The 18,291-nt window shown below is 36.5% G+C and overlaps 4 protein-coding genes across 8 annotated transcripts; 1 reads left to right on the top strand and 3 right to left on the bottom strand.

Moving 5' to 3' along the window:
* Positions 1–56: 56 nt before the first annotated feature.
* Positions 57–6,656, bottom strand: LOC110809753 (uncharacterized). Of its 4 annotated transcripts, none has more exons than XM_088212355.1 (9): positions 6,517–6,656; positions 4,533–4,669; positions 4,378–4,435; positions 4,138–4,272; positions 3,462–4,064; positions 3,243–3,386; positions 3,025–3,159; positions 1,699–1,740; positions 57–881 (listed from the first exon to the last, which is right to left on the bottom strand). In XM_088212355.1, exons 2-9 carry the CDS (start codon positions 4,628–4,630, stop codon positions 264–266), a joined length of 1,833 nt encoding a protein of 610 aa, XP_088068481.1. In that variant the 5' UTR covers positions 4,631–4,669; positions 6,517–6,656; the 3' UTR covers positions 57–263. The 4 variants fall into 4 exon arrangements, with proteins under 4 accessions (XP_088068481.1, XP_088068470.1, XP_021891353.1 ...); XM_088212344.1 differs by lacking the exon at positions 6,517–6,656 and adding an exon at positions 5,463–5,768; XM_022035661.2 differs by lacking the exon at positions 6,517–6,656 and adding an exon at positions 5,661–5,760.
* Positions 6,373–9,397, bottom strand: LOC110809789 (putative E3 ubiquitin-protein ligase SINA-like 9). The gene is made up of 2 exons (XM_022035714.2): positions 8,674–9,397; positions 6,373–7,227 (listed from the first exon to the last, which is right to left on the bottom strand). Exons 1-2 carry the CDS (start codon positions 9,124–9,126, stop codon positions 6,526–6,528), a joined length of 1,155 nt encoding a protein of 384 aa, XP_021891406.1. The 5' UTR covers positions 9,127–9,397; the 3' UTR covers positions 6,373–6,525.
* Positions 9,398–9,677: 280 nt separating this feature from the next.
* Positions 9,678–15,338, top strand: CLPP3 (CLP protease proteolytic subunit 3). The gene is made up of 5 exons (XM_022035633.2): positions 9,678–10,135; positions 10,634–10,748; positions 13,371–13,546; positions 14,549–14,644; positions 14,760–15,338. Exons 1-5 carry the CDS (start codon positions 9,788–9,790, stop codon positions 15,051–15,053), a joined length of 1,029 nt encoding a protein of 342 aa, XP_021891325.1. The 5' UTR covers positions 9,678–9,787; the 3' UTR covers positions 15,054–15,338.
* LOC110809726 (RNA polymerase II transcription elongation factor) lies at positions 15,319–17,984 on the bottom strand. 2 transcript variants are annotated; one of them, XM_022035634.2, is made up of 4 exons: positions 17,717–17,984; positions 16,986–17,347; positions 16,220–16,262; positions 15,319–16,005 (listed from the first exon to the last, which is right to left on the bottom strand). In XM_022035634.2, exons 1-4 carry the CDS (start codon positions 17,838–17,840, stop codon positions 15,509–15,511), a joined length of 1,026 nt encoding a protein of 341 aa, XP_021891326.1. In that variant the 5' UTR covers positions 17,841–17,984; the 3' UTR covers positions 15,319–15,508. The 2 variants fall into 2 exon arrangements, with proteins under 2 accessions (XP_021891326.1, XP_088068609.1); XM_088212483.1 differs by having other exon boundaries at positions 16,986–17,308; positions 17,717–17,966.
* Between the last annotated feature and the right edge of the window lie 307 nt (positions 17,985–18,291).

Raw genomic sequence — 18,291 nt, 5'->3', positions numbered from 1 at the left:
AAAAATTTAAGCTACAAATACTATATTAATAAAAAGAAAACATTCAACAGGATGAATGCTAGAAAAAAGTGATGTTTTATGAGGAAAAATATATTTCCAATAACTTTATAATCATTATTCAATAACTATAATTTACAACTTCTGCTCATTGGCAGGTATAGAAATTATCTCTAACCCAAAAAGACATTTGAAACTTCCCCATCCTGTGCATTAGAAAGATCAACTCGCCGGCCTGTGAACACCGAGATTCACAACTTAATCGATCAAGAACAATCTGCTCCAAGTTCTGCACAACTCCAAATGCAAATCTCCAAGTTGAGGTCTCCCGAGGGATCCAGGAAACAAAATGGGATCAGAAGAAAATCAACTGGAGGTAACCCTTCCACCCGCCCCGGGAAATTCTCAGTCAATGATTTTAAACGTAGCGAGCTGAATCCTCTTCCCGATACAAGATCATACAGAAACTTCTCCTTCAGCGAGCTCGGACCAACACGTGTTATCATGACTGTATTGCCGATGCCTTCCATGCACTTGTTTAGGAGAAACAGAACGCCATCCTCCTCTGCTTGAAGGACGAGAAACCGTTCGTCCATACCCAAGGATACTGACAAAGGATTATTGTATTTAAAACGCCTTCCAGAATCCCAATGTCTGCTGCTGAAATGCAGTGATAACAGCTCAGTGGAGCCAATGAAATGGCAATCTGGAACTGGACATGAACACGGTGCATAGATGCATGTGTCTTCATGATCAGTGCTCCTCATGTAATCCACCATCTCTCTGCACCCGTACTCTTTGTTTCGGCATGCTGTTCTAACTGATTCAACAACCACCTCTATGTCACCACAAACTATCTTTTCCGGGAAATTCACTAAAGGTTCCTGATAGAAAGAATATGATGCACTTATTGTTAACAGAACACTTGAACCAATGAAAAGAAAAATTGAAGATAAAACACAGTGGATCCAAAAACTAGCCTCCTATGGATACTTTCATCCTGATGATGATACAAGGGTTCCATCATCTAAACCAACATGCGGCAAATTGTATGTTGCTCAAAGTTAAAAGCTACAGCTAGGATAAAACATCCAACTGCCTTTTAGAGATTGTTGAGATTCTAACCAGCAAGTTGACTATCCTGGTTGCAGATGTACAGTCAAAGGCCACCACTATGCTTTATCTTGGTTTTATGCCGTGTAAAAGCACAAAAAATAAGTTGTTCAAGAAAAAAAAGGAACACAAGTAAAATCAGCCTAAATGCATCCAACCATACAACAATTTGCAAAGTTCTGATGGAGCTCAACCTCTGCCTTCCTAAAGCAATTTACGAAGTTTTTGGTCTGAAACCAAATTAGATAGGTATAAACCATATCATATTGGGTTTAACCTAACTAATATTCCATAAATGCATAACTTTAGCATAGCGTATGCAAGAAAGTCTTTAGCTCATCCAGCAAATCAATAAGGTGCACCTCAGCACTTGGACATTCCACACTGTCCTTGAGCACGGCATAGCGCTGATACTGATCTAGTTATCCCTCATATTAATGTAATATTAGCAATAAAAATTCACTCCTAAGGAGAACAGATTGTTTCAGCACCCACCAAAGCAACTACAACGACTTTCTGAACAAAAAGTAAAACTATAATTACTTAAATGAAACAAAATAAAACAAGATAATTCGAGAACTCAAATACCTCCTCCATAATAATCTCCCCATTAGTTTGTTCTTCATCGTCCTACAAAGCAGATGAAGCACAAGAAAGTACACAAGTCAAGCTTTTGACAAGAGGATTTCAGGGACATCATATATATATATATATTGACTAATATGTTTAATGAGACACCTCCTTCATGCCAGTGAATAAATTTTGTTTTCTAGGGTGAAAAGAGCATCTAAGTCAAAGTTTCTTCATATTTCCCATTTTCTATAGCTGAAATTGGAAGGCCATCATTCACAATGAAATGATTATTAGAAAGGCCAAATTTTTACCTTTAACTTAAGCAAATGTAAATTAAAAAAAAAAACTTGGCAAATGTAAATGGTCCAAGTTCATGCATTTATTTATGCAGAGCCCAGACTTGGCTTCAAGTAACAGTTCACACTTTAACCATTGAAAATAAATAAAAACGTGTACCAGCAGAAAAAATGGAAAAAAGAATCCAAGATCCAGCTCAACTAAAATTCCCACCTAACAAAAAACTGAGTTTCAGAAAGGCATATGCTCAATTCCCAAAGGCTTGTGAAAAAAGAAGGCCCATAATGATGTTTTAAAAAACTAAGATACTCTGTTTGAAAATGAATTAGTCAGGCAATGCGAAAAACATTCTGGAGGCATAACAACCCTAGAATATTAGAGTTCATAGATTTAAATGAAAACTTACAGTAAAAAATTAAGGATAAACTACAGTCTCATGGTACCTACTGTGCTCAAAGAGTAAGAAGACTTTTTTTTCTTAGTCATAATCCAACAGTTATAAATATAGATTATAGACTTAATGGCTGAAAAAATGTGGTAAGTTGCCCTAATTTAAGTGGGGGCAATGACCCAGAAAGTCATTCCACAAAACTGCTAGACTTATAACTGACTCAGGAAAACCCATTATAACTCATCAGTATAAAAATTGACCCATGCTTAAATCCATAAAGACCAGGGTCTTCTAGAAGGATAACACAGACAAAGTAAATACAGGTCCAGGACATGACATATTAAGAAGTTAACAAAAGGTAAGTTCACACTTTCAATCAGAAAATATAAAATAATTTGTGCAAAAGAAAGTGCTTCCAGTTCAGCTCTCCATGAAGCGCTATCCGCTTAAAATGACAATACATTCATTAGTTAGAAGCCCATGCCAAAAATACTGATTCAATTAATTTATCCTGAATGATCAACCAAACATCCCATCCAGAGCATTTTGCCTTTTAACTCAAAAAGAAACTGAAATCACAAATATGACTCATAAAACAAAGATGTTTACTGTTCCAAACATTAAACAAGGCAAGTACAGCACTTATTGACTACCCGGCTATCAGCTGGTACAAAGAGAGGATCATGCCCAACCATGGTGCTCGTCTTCCTTGCCAGCAGGCCATCCAGTTGACCTCCTCTATTATGCTCAGATGAGTGCAAACCGATGCATCTCTCCTTGCAGATTACCTGCCCCAAGAGCAGCAACTTAGTAAACACCATGACGCATGCTTCATTTCATTATATAGTTCAAGTACAGAGTAGATATATACCTCCCCAAAACCATAACCACCAAGCTCTTTTTCTCGTTTTTCTCTTTCAGTAATTTCTTCCTCCCCCCATGAAGCTAAGTATGGGACAATAGCAGGGCATGAACCACCAGTTCTTTCCAAAGAGATATTTTCATAATAAAAAAGCTGAGAAACCATGAAAGTTCAGACATAATTTGCAATCCATGTAAGAAATGAAGAAAGAATCAAACTTGTTCTAACCTGGAGAAACAGAAGACAGCCACCAACTGCACGTTGCTTCCCCTGATGAAAACGAGATACTTCACGGACTAATCTATCAAGTAAGAACTTTCCCCAGTTAAGTTGATGGACAACATCCATATTTGTCAAGAAATGGAGGAATGAAGGGCTAACATCCAGTCTTGCTGTTGGAGATAGAAGGGTCCCAAGCGCATAAAGAACAAATGATCTCTTAAAATCCTCTCCAGCCTCTGAAGCTGTCAAGTGCTCTTCTAGAAGTCGAACTGAAATCCCATGATTTGTGGCGTTATAGCTTTGACGTAAATCTGCAATTAATTCATCAGGGCCAGAGTTCACCACATCCTTCCCACTGGCAGCTAATCCCATCACAAGCTCCACATCCTTGGGGTACAAAGGAATGCACTGGCCACAAATTTCCAAGCTGCGTCTTGCAATATTAAACCTTTCCAGTAACCAAAGACACAAACTTCGGCGGAGGGTTCGACATCTAAGGCTAAGGAGACTGCCAAATCCCATGCTTCTTACTGCAGTCTGTTGTTCAGCCGTAAGACGTTGTAGCACATTCAATAAGCGCCCAGGAGAGCATCTGGTAACTAATTTAGTCTGCATTCCATAGCCTTAAGACCTGTCTAATGGAAATCATATTTAAACAAAAACCACTATACATGAATTCTACCTGCTTCCGAGGCTTAGGAGTTCGGGCAGGAGCAGTACTCAAGTAATTATCCCAAACTTCACGAGCTCTCCGAGTATATTTTGATTTCTCCTCAATGCTCATTGACTTCCAAGCATCTGATGCTGCCTTTGTGGCCTAAAACATGAAACTGATATATCCATAAATTGCTTCTCCGGGAATCTAAAATGAAGAACAAAGGCAATTGTTTATTGTTTCATTGACATCAATCAAGAGACTCACAGCTTTGAGTCCTGATGACTCAGGATGGGAAGCACTGTACTCCTTGATAAACTCTCGGCTATAACATTTGAGTTGACCATTAGTATATTGATCTATTAATAACCCCAATGGAAAATCTACCCATAAAGGCCCCAGTTGAAAAAAGTAATGCCTACCTAAAATGAACCCAAGAGCAAGCAGGACGAGGAGCATCAACTTGCTTCTTCTTTTTCTTCTTTTTCCTCTTCCCATCCAACACAATATCATCTTCCATCTTTCCATTTATCCCTGAAATGTCTGCTTCACTTGGTACCTAAAAGATCATATTGAGACCACAGTTTAGGAACCAAATAGGCGTAACATCTCAATCTTGAACTCAAATAAAAGAGTTCATTGGAGGCAATTCCACTAGCATTATAAATAATAAACATATGGGATCATTACAAGTACTTAACTAATGACATATTTGGAGCAAAGAAACCCAGAAAGATCATAATATCAAATAAGATGCACATTGGCAGAAAAAAGAAATGGTTTGTCAGTTATCATACACCACCTACTAAGTAATACACATTTGACCGGGTAGGCACTGAAGGAAAGATGATAGCAAAAGCAACCAACTGTATCAGGCACGAGGAACAGATGAATGCAATAATAATCATGATCGACTCAGGCACGAAAATTATGATATATTGTGTAAAAGATATTCTAATAACTAAATCAAGGAATAACACATGAATTAAACAAAACTTGAATATCAAGTCCATGTCCACAGAAACTCAAGCTAAATTACAAGATCATGTACACTGAAACTGATCACCTAAATTAAATAAAAGGCAATTTCTCAGATAATAGTCAGTCGAAAAAGAAATATACAATTTAAAATTGTTTTTTCAGAGAGAGAGAGGGAGAGAGAGAAGGAGAATCCTAATGCTTTTCCGAGTAGTACCTCGTGCTGTATCTTATTATACCTTGAACCAGGTTTAGTTTTACAGTGACTGCTTATTTTAAAAACACAACAAAAATATCTTCTTTTTTTTTTTTTCAATTAGTAGTACAACACGTAACAGCATGAGAAAACTAAAATAGAGTCTGAGAAACAAAACCATTTCGCCTGGAGAATCGGGAACCTGCAACTGCTGCAGAAAGGAAGATGAAGATAGGGGGAGCAAAGTTAGGTTAGGGTTAGGTTTAGGCGTTTCACAAGTACAACTGAGGGTATCTTTAGCTTTTTAGCGAATGACGATTGACATTTGAAATCGAAGAAAAGAAAAAAGGAATGCTGTTCGGGAAAAGTGTGAGACCTCCAGATTCTTCTTCCTCCTGTTTCTTCCTGTTTGCAGCTCAGACTTATGGCACTTTGTTCTGTGCTGCGGAGGTTGTACGTTTCTCACGATTTTTCATAATTTTATAATATTTAGGGCAATTTTTTTTTTTTTTTTAATGTAAGAAAGACTGGTTGATTATTTACCCGTTCGCTGATAATTAAGAAAATTTAATTATTACGACTATAATAATTTTTAATTATCATAATTTAATTAATATATTAAAATCTTAATAATTTATCAAAATAAATTTTAAAGAAAATATACGAATAGGCCAAAATATTTTTTTTTTAAAAAAAATCTACTGTTATTTTAATTATTTAAAAAAAAAATATGACAAATTTTATGTTGAATTAAAATTTGAAAATATTAATTTAATTTAAATTAACTGACATGGATTATTTTTAAAAAATTTATAATTAATATTAATAAATAAACTCAAATTTTGATAGTTAAAATGTTAGTTATTGACTGAAACTCGAGATTGCTCAAGAAATATACACAGAATTCATATTTATTTATATAACTATGATAAAATTATAATGAAGGAAAGAAATATGACAGTGACAAGCCAATATAATATATATATATATATATATTCCGTGAAAACCATAAGAATAAAGAATGGTTAGAAATATATATTCTGTCATAATCTAGTGAAGCAGTAAAAAGAAAATATTTGCAGCATCCATAATATAAAGATAGATGGAAGAATATATTTACTCTACTGCCAACTTAGTCAATTAACCTAGCTGTGTTTTACACTGTAACATGCAGATAGAACCCATCTTTAACAATGGCAATGGAAAAAAACAAATGCTATTTCACTCATCACCTGGGGAGATCACGGGATGTTAATGAAAGGATTTCCATGATGGATATTTTTACGCCTTATGCAGAGATGTAAATCAACCTCCCCGGTGACACCAAAGAAGGCACTGGGTATCAGAATGAATTTCTCTCCGGCTTCATTACCGTCCCATTTGTGAATAATGCTTGCAGATGAATGAAAGTTTAGAGTGCTTCCGGCACCCTCTGCTTTGAGATCGTACACAAACTCCTCTGCTGCCGGGATTATAGGTAAAATGCAACTAACAGTGATCATATTACCAATCCGCTCAGTTGTGTTCTCAATGGTAAATAGAAGGCCACCGCTATCCTCCTCAAGGATGAGCAACGGCCACTCTTGTCTTATGTTAACAAGAAACTGCTTACCAAATGAGAAACTTGCCACGGCAAACTTGTGTTTTTTTTGGAAGTGTTCCTCCAATTGGTTCAATGAGCCAATGAAAATGCAGTCAGGATGGGAGTTAAAATAGGGGCATGAACATGGTGAAAACATGCAATCCTTCTCGTGCAGATGGCTTTTGCCATACGGCACTGCTTTTTCACACCCGTATTCCTTGTTTTTGCACGGTAGTCTAATAGATGCAAGAACATTCTCCAGGGCCCTGCAGCGGTTATAGCCAATGGGCAAAGAACAGAATGCACATGTATTCATCATTTGATCGCAGCAAGGAGAGCAAGCTATATGACCATTTTCACACTGAAATATCATCCAAGAACAAGGAAATCATCAGATTCAAAGATCAGTAAGTACATATGCCATTAATAATGTACCACTAAGCATTCCATCAAAATAGCAATATACTTCTAAGCAAAATAAAGATATCAATATCGACTTCATATGCCATCACTAACTTATTCCTTTAAGCCTCATTTTTATGAGGGTAGCAACATTGCTATAATTGCCTTTTAACATCAGCATATTAAGAAATATGTTGCAGTGGGATCAGAGGGAAAAAAATAACCAAACCCTATATCATACATGTCAATCTCAAGATATTTCAAGAGCAAACTAGAATAATCTCAACTCAAGCATATTCTTCTTGTTATGCTGTCATGTTCAGTTTTAATTTTTCTTGTGATATGTGCATCCACCCCAAGGATGATTAATGTTTCCAAAAGTACCGATAATTTCTTCAACACCCTCTAGCACCAAAAGAAAAACAACATATCCACTAAGTTTTGAACAAATGTGATAGACCTGCACATGACTACATATTTTAAACCAGGTAACCCCATAAAATTAAGAGTAAATAAAATTCAATAGTGGGAAACCTACACCAAATGTTCCCATATGCCTCGTGTTTTTGGGAGGAAGGTCACCTGACTTTCACTTGTGCTTTTTTTGGGGGCATAATGAAGGTAATGTATTAGCACTCCTTTTTTCAAGTTAATTTAGTAGCAATTATCAATACTAACTCACATTAAAACCACTTAATCAGATATTTTCTTCAAACTTCAAGATGATCATAATTATATGCTGGTTAGTAAAAACCTCACGATTTCGACTTTTGTTGTGTTTTGACACTTAAAACTAGAAAAAGGACCTTCTCTTCGTTTATTCTTCCCAGGCTTCTTTCTGAATTATGGATAAGATTACTAAATATTCAAAAATAAACTCTGATTATTCCATATAACTCCTCCCAACGAGTTTTAAACCCCCGTTTTAACAGTCAACTCAGCTCCAACCTACTCTCCGCAGGTGCTTTTCAATCAAGTACAACCTCAAACATTGGAACCCAAAGTTTCTTCTACCAACAAGGAACTAAAATTAACAAGAATCAATCCTTTACAAGACTCACAAAATCATACCTTTGGTAGCTTCCAGTACTCCAATCTCATCAATGTTCATATTCTAGCTGAGATGACACTAAAAATGTTAACCAACAAATTCGTGTGTGCATCTAACCCAGCCGTAATTAAGCTGAACCAAGCTTAATTCAAAGAACTAACTTAGTTTCTCAACTAACGCAGCAACATAAGAACGAAAACCCAGATATAAAATAAATCAAACAAAGTAAAATTTTCAAAGCTTTTCACCCTGCAAAAGATCTTTCCCTAAATTCCCATTCATATCCCACACGCGCAGCACTGGAACCCCAAGCAAAATGCATTGAAAAAAGAAAAAGTGAAACAAGAAAGGAACCTGAAAGATTGGGGCGGTCAAGGGCTCACAACAAATGCCGCAATCTAAAACTTCAGGATCCATCAAGGTGATAGCAATTGGCCCATCTCTAATATCTCTTCTGAGGCCAAAGTTTTGGACAAGTTGACGTGAAGGTAGTGGTTGATCGGCAGAATCTACCTCTCCGTATTCCTCTTCTTCAAATTCCTCTCCTTCCTCCTCGTGATAATCGCTGCCAAAATTCGGGAGCAAAAATCTGTCTCCTGGATCGCTTGATTCGCGATGTTGTTCTTGTTGCTCTCTTGTTTCTTCTCCTTCTTCTCCTTCCTCTCCTCCTTCTTCTTCAGCTTCAGGCACTTCGATGTAACTCGGAGTGGGAGAACCCCATAAAAAGGATGTTCGCGGTCTCTTCGAAGAGCCATTATTGCTAGGCCCTTCTCCGTCATCTTCTCTACCCAACGAGAATTTCACCATTTTCCCCTCGTTCCTCCTCCTCTGGTCTCTGCCAAACCCCAAATACGAATATGGTATACCACGAATGTTTCAACCACTACATATATATCCTCTGGCTCCTACAAGACTGTGATTACGGTGTAACCCTAGATACGATTCAACACGATTCCGGTAAGTTCGTGCAAATCTCTTTTTTCCTCAAATTCGGGGGGTTTTTTTTCTCTTTTTTAGGAATTTCAGGAGTCTAAGAAGTATGAACCGATTCGATCAGTTTCTTTATTGTGATTCTGTTTTTTATTTTCTTTTATTTTTTAAATTTGTATTTCATTTTTTCATAATAAATTATTATAAAATTACACAAGGTTAGTGTAATATAACGAAAAATATAATCGTTTTTTAAAATATAAAAAATATGACCTCATTTAATCATATTTTAAAATAAAATTATGAAGCATGGTTCTTGACTAAAATCCGTTAATCATGTGTTTAGATTACGACACCGTTTTCGAAGGAGGAGACTTGGATACGACACCGTTTTCGGATGAAAACCAAAAGATAATCCTCGTCTGTGTTTTGCGTATCTTCCCCAAAGATCTCTCGCCAAAACAAAAGGAGAGAAACCAAAGATAAACACAGCGAGAAAATCATCGGAAAAGAGGGAATATCGATAGAGAGAAAATAAATGGAGATGGGCATAGCATATGCTGCATCATCTTCTACCCCTATTTGCTGCTTTGATCAAGCTCTTACGCACAGAAATTTGCTCTTTCCCTACACCAATATCAGTATCAGTACACCCGTTAGTGGCAGTGGAAGTGGTAGTACCAGTTGCGCCTATGGAAGGAATAGACCCTTCTGCGTCAAGGCAATTAATAGCTCATCCTCGAGGAGGCCGACTTTATCTAGCAACTGGGATATTTCTGGTTTCTCTAATGCCGCTGTTCCTTCCGCTCCTCGGCTGCCCAGATTTGAAGAGCTCGATACCACTAACATGCTTCTACGTCAACGAATTATCTTCTTGGGCTCTCAGGTATTAACTTCTCCTAGAACTGAGTTTTTCTTTATATTTCGTTTTCTTTATTGGGCATCTTAGTTTGTGCTAGGGAGTAGGATTTTAGATGATTTGCCGTGGAAGTTTGTTTGGTGTATATTGTAGCTGGTATTCTAGCTTAGTTGTAGGTTTTGAGATGGGCTTTGACCGTTTATAGCCTAAGTTCATTTACTACCATGGTTCATTCTGAATCCTTTGGATTTTGAGAAATTTGATAGTCATTAATTCTGAAGTTCATTAATTTATGTATCAAATAAGAGCTTGAAAGTGGAAAGTTATGCAGAATGTTTAAGTGATCTGCTTATGATTACCCTCCTGAAGCTGAAAGGAGAATAAGGGAAAGAAAGGAGAAGGATGAATTGGATTGGGAGGGGAAGGGAGCTCAATTGTCTTGTTGTTGTTTCTTTTTTCAATATGCATAGGTTGGTCAAAATCGTTTGTCTCAAAAATTGTTTGCTTCGTCTTGATGTTGGGCAGGTGGATGATATGACAGCAGACTTGATTATAAGTCAGCTATTGTTTCTAGATGCTGAAGACTCAGAAAAAGACATCAAATTGTTTATTAACTCTCCTGGTGGATCTGTAACTGCTGGTAGGCGGTTTATTTTTTTCCAGTATGCTTGATTTTTGGCTTTGTTTTTGACAGAAAAAAGAGTAGCATACTTAGTCTCTATGTGTTTTCTTTTGGTTTATTTTGGGAACTGTTCAGAAATGGAGAAAGCTAAGATTCAAGTTATGACTTTTTTTTCGATAATAAAAGTTCAATATATCCAGGGCACCAAAAGCGTGCTGCCCATATACAAGAATATCAACAATCCTGATAAGGTCCTCAAGATCTTCGCCATAATACATCATTCAAGTCCTAGTTAAAAAAAAAAAAGTTAGGGTCTTGAACCATGAAATTTAAAAAATATCAACTTAGATTCTCTATTCTCAAAAGCCCCTATTGTTTCTCTCTTTCCAAATAGTCCAAAACATAGTCAAAAGAATAAGTTTGTAAAGCTATTATCACTTTTAATACCCTTCCATGTTCAAATGTCCTCTTTTACTATGCCTGCAATAACCCAACTCAACCCCAATAAGCTATATGTGAAAAGCTAGAGGCAGTGTGCAATTCGACACCAAAGGAGGATGTGATTGCATGTCTTTGCACCACTTTTGCCATTATTCACCAGAATCTTTCCTTTTCTGATCAACTTGTCTAAAGTTGGGATGCATTCCCACACTGCTTCACAGAGGAAAGCCACTGTAAGAGTTGCCTACACTCTAAGAAATTTTGGGGTTGCTAGTGAAGGATAGAGGATCTGGGTTTGGTTCTGTGAGAAGTAAAAATGGAGGAAGGAGGAGAAGAGTAAGGCTGTTAATTCAGAGAACATAGATAGGGTTTTGAGATATGTTTTTTTCTTTTGTGTGTGTGTTGCTTGATCTTAATCTGCAGTTAGAGGGAATTTATGAAGCAGAAGCAGATGGTGAAATTGTATGAGAGAAGAGGACTTTTGGATGTGTGGTTGTAGAGATAAGGAAAGTTGTTGTTTCCTTGGCTGGATTACTTATCCGTTGGTCTCTTGATACTCTCCTTCTCTCATCAATAATACTTCTTTGTTTATTTAAAAAAAAAAAAGACTTAAGGGAACGTAATGATGGTTGAATCTCTGTGGCTGAGGAGCTTTCGTGGAAAGATGAAGGGCAGAATATGCGAAACAGAGATTCTGCTTGTCTTTGGAAAAATAAAGAAGTAGAGGAATGAGAAGAAGAGATTCAGGAGGAGAGAGGGAGAATCAAGGTGATGATGATGGTCGTTGAAGGAGGACACGGGGTTCACCTCAGATCCTTACTCAAAAGCGAGCTTTTGGTGGGTTTAAATATTTTTGGGCATTCTAATTTATATCTTGTGTTTTAGGACTTTTTAAATTCATTACATGTGGTTTATTTTTAGTAGTTTCAGTACCTGGGATTTGAGTATTAGCTAGTCAATATAATACTGTTAATTTGAACGCATAGATAGTTTAGATTTTAGAAAGCTCGACATGTGGACGGTTATATTAGATTTTCTACAATTAAAAAAACTAAAACTGTAAAAGCTTTAAAATTTAAAACTAAAATAAATAAAGTAATAAAACTTAAAAATGCAAAAGAAAAAAAAACAAAATAAAAAATCCAGACTGGAGAACTTTTGAGAAAATTTGTGTATATTAGAGCTCATAAAACTTTTAGATTTTTTCTTATTTTTAATTTTTAGAAAGTCTATGAACTGTCCACAGCTTCTAAAAATCTATGCTGTATATGTTTTCATACCAACAATACAAGTATCAGAACTGCTAAAATTGAACTGCATATATTAAGTCTGAAGTACTCCAAACAACAGGATATCAGATTATACTTCTCCCAGTATTTTTATTTAAGTTGTAAAGGTCACATGTCCATAATGGAATCATCCTTTTGGTGAACAACAGAAGCATGGGTAGTAGATGTAATAAAAAAAAAAAAAAGAAAAAAAACCAAATTAAGGTGCTAAGCTGAAATAGCTCTAACAGATTAAATTGTCATTCATGTTTCCTTATATTAACCAAAAAATAAATAAATAAAAATGGGTTTCAAGCAATAATCTCTATCATTCTAGCCAAAACTGAGTGGATCCTGGTCTAATTAAATTGAGGTTGATAATCTTTGATGGTCTAGTCAATACCAGGGTTGTATAAATATGGTTCCAAGAAAATTTTTCATCCTAGTAGGGGCTTTGGACTTAGTTAGTGTCACTTCGTGGAAAGATATCTCTGAAGTTTATCCTTCATCATCTGTTTAGTTCTGTTTTCTTTTTCCAACTTGTAAATTCCTATACATATAAAGATTTTTCAGGACTTCAATCCTCTTGCCACCTTTCGTGAAGTCTGTATCATGTGAGAGTTCTTAATGATCACATGGAAGAGTCACTTAACTTCCTGTGCCCTGTAAATAGAGGGATTTTGTGAAACATGATTTGGCAAAGCTTTATGACCTGGTTCTCTAGATTGACAATTATTTCAAGGAGTGCACAAATGAGTTTAATAGGATATGAAGTTAAGGACTTCTCAATCTATAGAATCACATTCCTCAAAAGGATTTGTACCCTCAATTTAAGTTATTGGTGTTCAAGGCTTTATCCTATTTAGGCCTGGGTTACCTGACCACAAGATATCCTATGTTGATTATTTTTTCATCTATTTATGCTTTGTAGGAATGGGAATTTATGATGCAATGAAATTGTGCAAGGCAGATGTTTCCACTGTTTGTCTGGGGCTTGCTGCATCTATGGGTGCATTTCTTCTCGCATCTGGTTCTAAAGGCAAGAGGTTCTGCATGCCCAATTCCAGAGTGATGATCCATCAACCCCTTGGAACTGGTGGAGGAAAAGTAAGTGCTTGGTAGTTTGCTAATTTTGTGGATGGTGATAGTCAAGGAGGAGATATATTCAAGTTCAAGGACTATTATTCTCAATACTTTATTTTACCTTTTTTCGTAGCTTGTGTAGAGAATGCATATATCATGCCATACTTTTCATGCACAGTAGGTATTCAAGACAGCATGAATGAATATTATACAAAAGAGAAATGACACGAGCCGAAAATCTTTGAGAAACAGCATAAGCTGAAAGGTCTATAGGTCTTATGCATTACTTCTACTTTACTTGGTCCTAAAAGCAATCTATAATGGTAGACTGCTTTTTCTTCCAACATGGAAACTTTCAGGATGCTTGGGGTCTTCTGGTTTTAACCACCTGAAGACAGCGAGGATTTTGTTCTCACACTAGCTTCTAAGGTCTTCAAAATTTTAAAAAGGCTGGACAAGCCAGTCTAATATAGCATGTGATCTTAAATTTGAGTCTGGGTTTGGCCTTTTAAGGTGAATCTAAGCATCTAAGAAATGTGTGTTTAGTGGTAGGTGCTGGATCAATAAGAATTTATTTACTTTAGATCTGCCCTTCTCTTACTCCTTAACCTTATTCTTACCCTTGATTGTCTTGTGTGGTAGTGGGGGAGTAATTGATACCAAAGTGATGACCTGAAGAGCAATATATTTCTGGCCTACGTTATTTTCGTATGATGCTTGATCATATATACCTGCTATCACTGCCAATTGAAGTGGCACATATTAGGAACATCCATCCTTATGATTTAGTTGTTGGCTGCAGGAATATATCTCAGTAACTAACGGGAAAAATCTTATCTTGACTTTTCAACATTCTGTCAATAAAAGATGGTACAGATATATCTGATTGTTTCATAGTGATACATATGAAACGAATTTCTTGGGGGCAATTTTGTTGAGGAAGGATGTCAATATTCACAAAGGAGATTGATTGTTTCTTTTGGCAATTCTCTATTATCTCTCACCAGATTTTGCATGCCCATTCAGGCAACAGAGATGAGCATCCGGATAAGGGAAATGGTCTACCACAAGGTTAAGCTGAACAAGATACTGTCTAGAATTACAGGGAAGCCCGAGCAACAGGTAGGCATAAATTATTTTTGTTATAGACACGCATACATACATATACCTAATACATTAATCCATATCCTTTCTCTTTCTGCTCTCATCTCCTATTTTCCTTTTGTGCAATTTGTAGATTGAGGTGGACACAGATCGGGATAATTTCATGAGTCCGTGGGAGGCCAAGGAGTACGGATTAGTAGATGCAGTTATTGATGATGGGAAACCAGGATTAGTTGCACCGACTGCAGATGCAGTACCTCCCCCTAAAACACGGGTGTGGGATCTGTGGAAGGTTGAAGGTAGCAGAAAAGCAAAAAAGAATTTGCCATCAGAGCATAAAATTTTCCAAAATGGATATGCAGCAGGTAAAGGAAGTGACGAGGACAGAGGCACAGAACAAGGGAAGGACACACCTGCACCTGTATGACATTCTGCAAGTTGTACTGCTTCCTAGTTTCTGTGCGCCTATGCCTGATCCTGTATGAACACTCTCGGAGCAGCCATACCTTGTAACGGATGTGGTCATCAGCCACTGAGAGATGCCTCCAAAGAGTTGGAAGGAGAAAATTCTTTATCTTGTTTCAGAATGGTTCCATGTCTTGAATGTCACTTTTGTTTAGTAGATCTTGTCATTTTATAATGGATAATGATCTTTTGTTTAGCAAGATACAAAAGAATTAACAAAAGGCAGGTAGAGATAATCTTCTGGGTATACATATTTACACGATACATGTTTCATTTACAAACAGAATTAGTTGGTTCAGCTGATGACTCTCACTCAGAAAGCATTTATTAGCAAACAAATAACATAAACTAGGATTTACAAATACAGTAACATAGACAATGGATATTACAGTTACATAACTTGGAAGGCTTTTCCCATTATACTGATGAGACTGAGTCACCATCACTGCTTTTACTATCAGTGCTACTTGTTTCGCTACTACTGCTGCTGCTATTACCACTGTCACTTTTGCTTCCACTACCGCTTCCGCTTCCACTTCCACTCTTGCTACTCTCACTTCCACTGCTGCTGCTTGAACTTGAAGCATTCTCTCCTCTCCCCTCAGCATTCACCTGAGCTCGAAGAGCTTCTGCAGCATTATGGCCTGTGTCTGCTTCATCACCGCTGACATCTACATCAGCAATCTCATCATCCACGTCAACTGGATGTGGTATATTAATGTTAATATCAATACCACCCGTCTGGAATTCCCTATTGGAGGCATTTTCTCTCTTGGTTGCTCCTGAATAGTTGTAATCAAGATCGTCATCAATTTCTATATGTTCCTCGGATTCATAATCCTTAAGATCTTGTGATGCTGCTGAAGAATTGGCAAGAGAAGATAGGTGCTGCTCATGCTTCTCGTTTTCAGGCTCTGCATGGGATGGGCAGTAGCAAAGCTTAATTCCTCATTTCAGAATAACTGACATAGTACAATGAAATGTAAATCTAGAAAAAAAAGCAGCTTTACTGTGATCTTTTAGTGCAATTAAAGTTGCAAAGAGATAAGTTTATGATAGAAGAAGGCATTATGAACCACTATATTTACATTTGGAATAGAAATTGGAGGGAGAAAGGAAGAAGAGTACCTAAGCACTCTGGCTTGTCGAAGTCAATATGTTCACGCCGAACCTGCAAAATTTTGTTTCATTATGTTTTTTTCTGGGTCAAAAGATGAATATGATCATGGAAATGCATGATATGGCGTGAAAGAAATATAAGCATTCAGTGCTTAAAGCAACATAGACAAGGACCAAGTACAAAAAATGGTTTAGTTAATGGCATCATTAGTTCAGCACTAAGAACATATAATCACAGTTAACCACCTGCACCAGGTAGGGTGGTTACTTCCTGTCACCTCCATAGAAGTGATCCAGGTTCAAGCCCAACTCTGGAAAATTTATGATAAAGTTAAAAAGAAACATTTAACCTTAGTTGCACCATCAGATATTATCTCCAAGAAGAGGTTAGGCATCAGCATGTAACACTCTTACCCGAGCCACAAACTAGAACTAACTCAATGCCAAACTTCATATAGTTTGGCAGAACCCAGGTAAGTGTGTACTTCAACCTTAGCAAGGAGGTTAATCATCAAAATGAAACATACTCCTAATTAGGTCGCAAACTAAAACCAACTCAGTGCAGAATATTTTATAGTTTAGAGAACACAGAGAAAGTGTTTAAACTTCAAGCTGAGAGAACTTTTGATCTGGAACAAAGAAAATTTACACTAGAAAACATAATAATTGCTTTCTAAATGGATATTTCAAATGGGTGATGACAGCTAAGATTTTCTTTTTCTATTTGAAATCAGACAGCTAATATTTTCATGCCACTAATACTTAGTAAACTCACTGGCCGAACTATGTCTGTGCTCGAAGGTTGAAGTTTGGCTTCTCTACTGCCTAGTGGTGAATGAGATTCTGTTGCTGGAGAAACTGAAGCAGCAGCAACTGGTGCAGCTGAAGCTGTCGATTCTCCTGGTAGACGTACATGTCTCAATCTCTTCACAGCTCGATGCAGCCTCTCCAATCGAAGGACCTCACCATCAAAGAATAATACGGCATCATTATCCTTGTAATCCTCACTGACACCCTCAAAACTTACTTTGGGTTTCCCAGGCTGATTGTTCTGAAATTCCACATTAACCCTATTGTCTTTGCTCTTGTGCATGTATCCTGGTTGGTGGTTATCAATTGAAGCCGGTTTAAATTCATCTGAAATTAGGAAATTAAAAAAAAAAAAAGAAAGAAAAGAAACTTATACAAATTATCCTTCTTACTCTTTCAGACAATTCTCTAAAAAGACAGAAATTAAGGAGAAAAAAATAAACATAAAAGAAAAATCTATTGACAATGAATTCCAAGTACTTATTTTCTGGATGCATTTTCCTTCAAATAATGATAATAGAAATAAATGGAGAACAGAGAAAATAACAAGAATTTCACCAAAACCCCCTGCATCTTCCATGCAGATATATCTTACAGCGTTTAAGATTAACCTCCGTGTCTACCTTTTTCTCAGGAAACAAAAAGAGTCGAGAAAAGGAGCTAGGTTTTCTTTGATATATATACAAGGTTACTTACAGCGCAGAGTGCAGAACTTGGGAGAGTAATGGCGGTTGTCTTTGAAAGAGGGGCCTAAGGTGATGTCATACCATTTATTGGGCTGCGGAGCTGTGCTTGGCTCTTCATTGCGGTTGTTTGCCATACTCGACTCGATAAAATTCACGGAAGAGATCAGATATGTTCATTAGAAAGAGAATTGAGAGTGCAAAATTCTAGGGTTTTTATTAGAGTTCCAATTGGGTTTTCTTTTGGGTAGGAAGATTTTTGCGACAGAGCATCAAAAGATAAGGCTAGTTTGGTACTTTCAGACAGGCGGAGTTCTGTATGGCCTTTTTCACCTGTTTTCCCAGTTGCCAGTTTTTTTTTGTTTATATGTTTTTGCTTTTATTATGAAAAGTAAAATTTCGATTAACATTTAATTCTAATAAAAATAATTTATTTCGAAATTTTAATAAAAAATAAAAATTAAATATATATTTTTAAAACATATTTTGTGTAGAGGTAAATAGTATTCTTAATTAGTATATTTAATGAATTTATATTTTATTAATTTAATATTTCTTCAAGAACATATTATTAATTTATTGGCATTT

This window comes from Carica papaya, chromosome 1, assembly GCF_054855325.1.
Source record: "Carica papaya isolate Zhongbai chromosome 1, ASM5485532v1, whole genome shotgun sequence".
Lineage (NCBI taxonomy): Eukaryota > Viridiplantae > Streptophyta > Magnoliopsida > Brassicales > Caricaceae > Carica > Carica papaya.
Note: the sequence above shows the minus strand (reverse complement) of the source record. Positions and strands in the feature narration are given on the sequence as shown.

Bases quoted from the DNA above. Each gene is read 5' to 3' on its own strand.
- LOC110809753 (XM_088212344.1), bottom strand. The intron at 3,160-3,242 runs GTATATATCTAC...CTCTTGGGGCAG, and splicing joins GTGGTTATGGTTTTGGGGAG to GTAATCTGCAAGGAGAGATG. The intron at 882-1,698 runs GTATTTGAGTTC...TCTTTCTATCAG, and splicing joins GGGAGATTATTATGGAGGAG to GAACCTTTAGTGAATTTCCC.
- LOC110809789 (XM_022035714.2), bottom strand. From the start codon at position 9,126: ATGGTGAAATTCTCGTTGGGTAGAGAAGATGACGGAGAAGGGCCTAGC. The intron at 7,228-8,673 runs GTTCCTTTCTTG...ATGATATTTCAG, and splicing joins TGACCGCCCCAATCTTTCAG to TGTGAAAATGGTCATATAGC.
- CLPP3 (XM_022035633.2), top strand. From the start codon at position 9,788: ATGGAGATGGGCATAGCATATGCTGCATCATCTTCTACCCCTATTTGC. The intron at 10,136-10,633 runs GTATTAACTTCT...GATGTTGGGCAG, and splicing joins TTATCTTCTTGGGCTCTCAG to GTGGATGATATGACAGCAGA. The intron at 10,749-13,370 runs GTAGGCGGTTTA...TATGCTTTGTAG, and splicing joins TGGTGGATCTGTAACTGCTG to GAATGGGAATTTATGATGCA.
- LOC110809726 (XM_022035634.2), bottom strand. From the start codon at position 17,840: ATGGCAAACAACCGCAATGAAGAGCCAAGCACAGCTCCGCAGCCCAAT. The intron at 17,348-17,716 runs GTAAGTAACCTT...TCCTAATTTCAG, and splicing joins CAAGTTCTGCACTCTGCGCT to ATGAATTTAAACCGGCTTCA. The intron at 16,006-16,219 runs GTACTCTTCTTC...CATCCCATGCAG, and splicing joins CGACAAGCCAGAGTGCTTAG to AGCCTGAAAACGAGAAGCAT.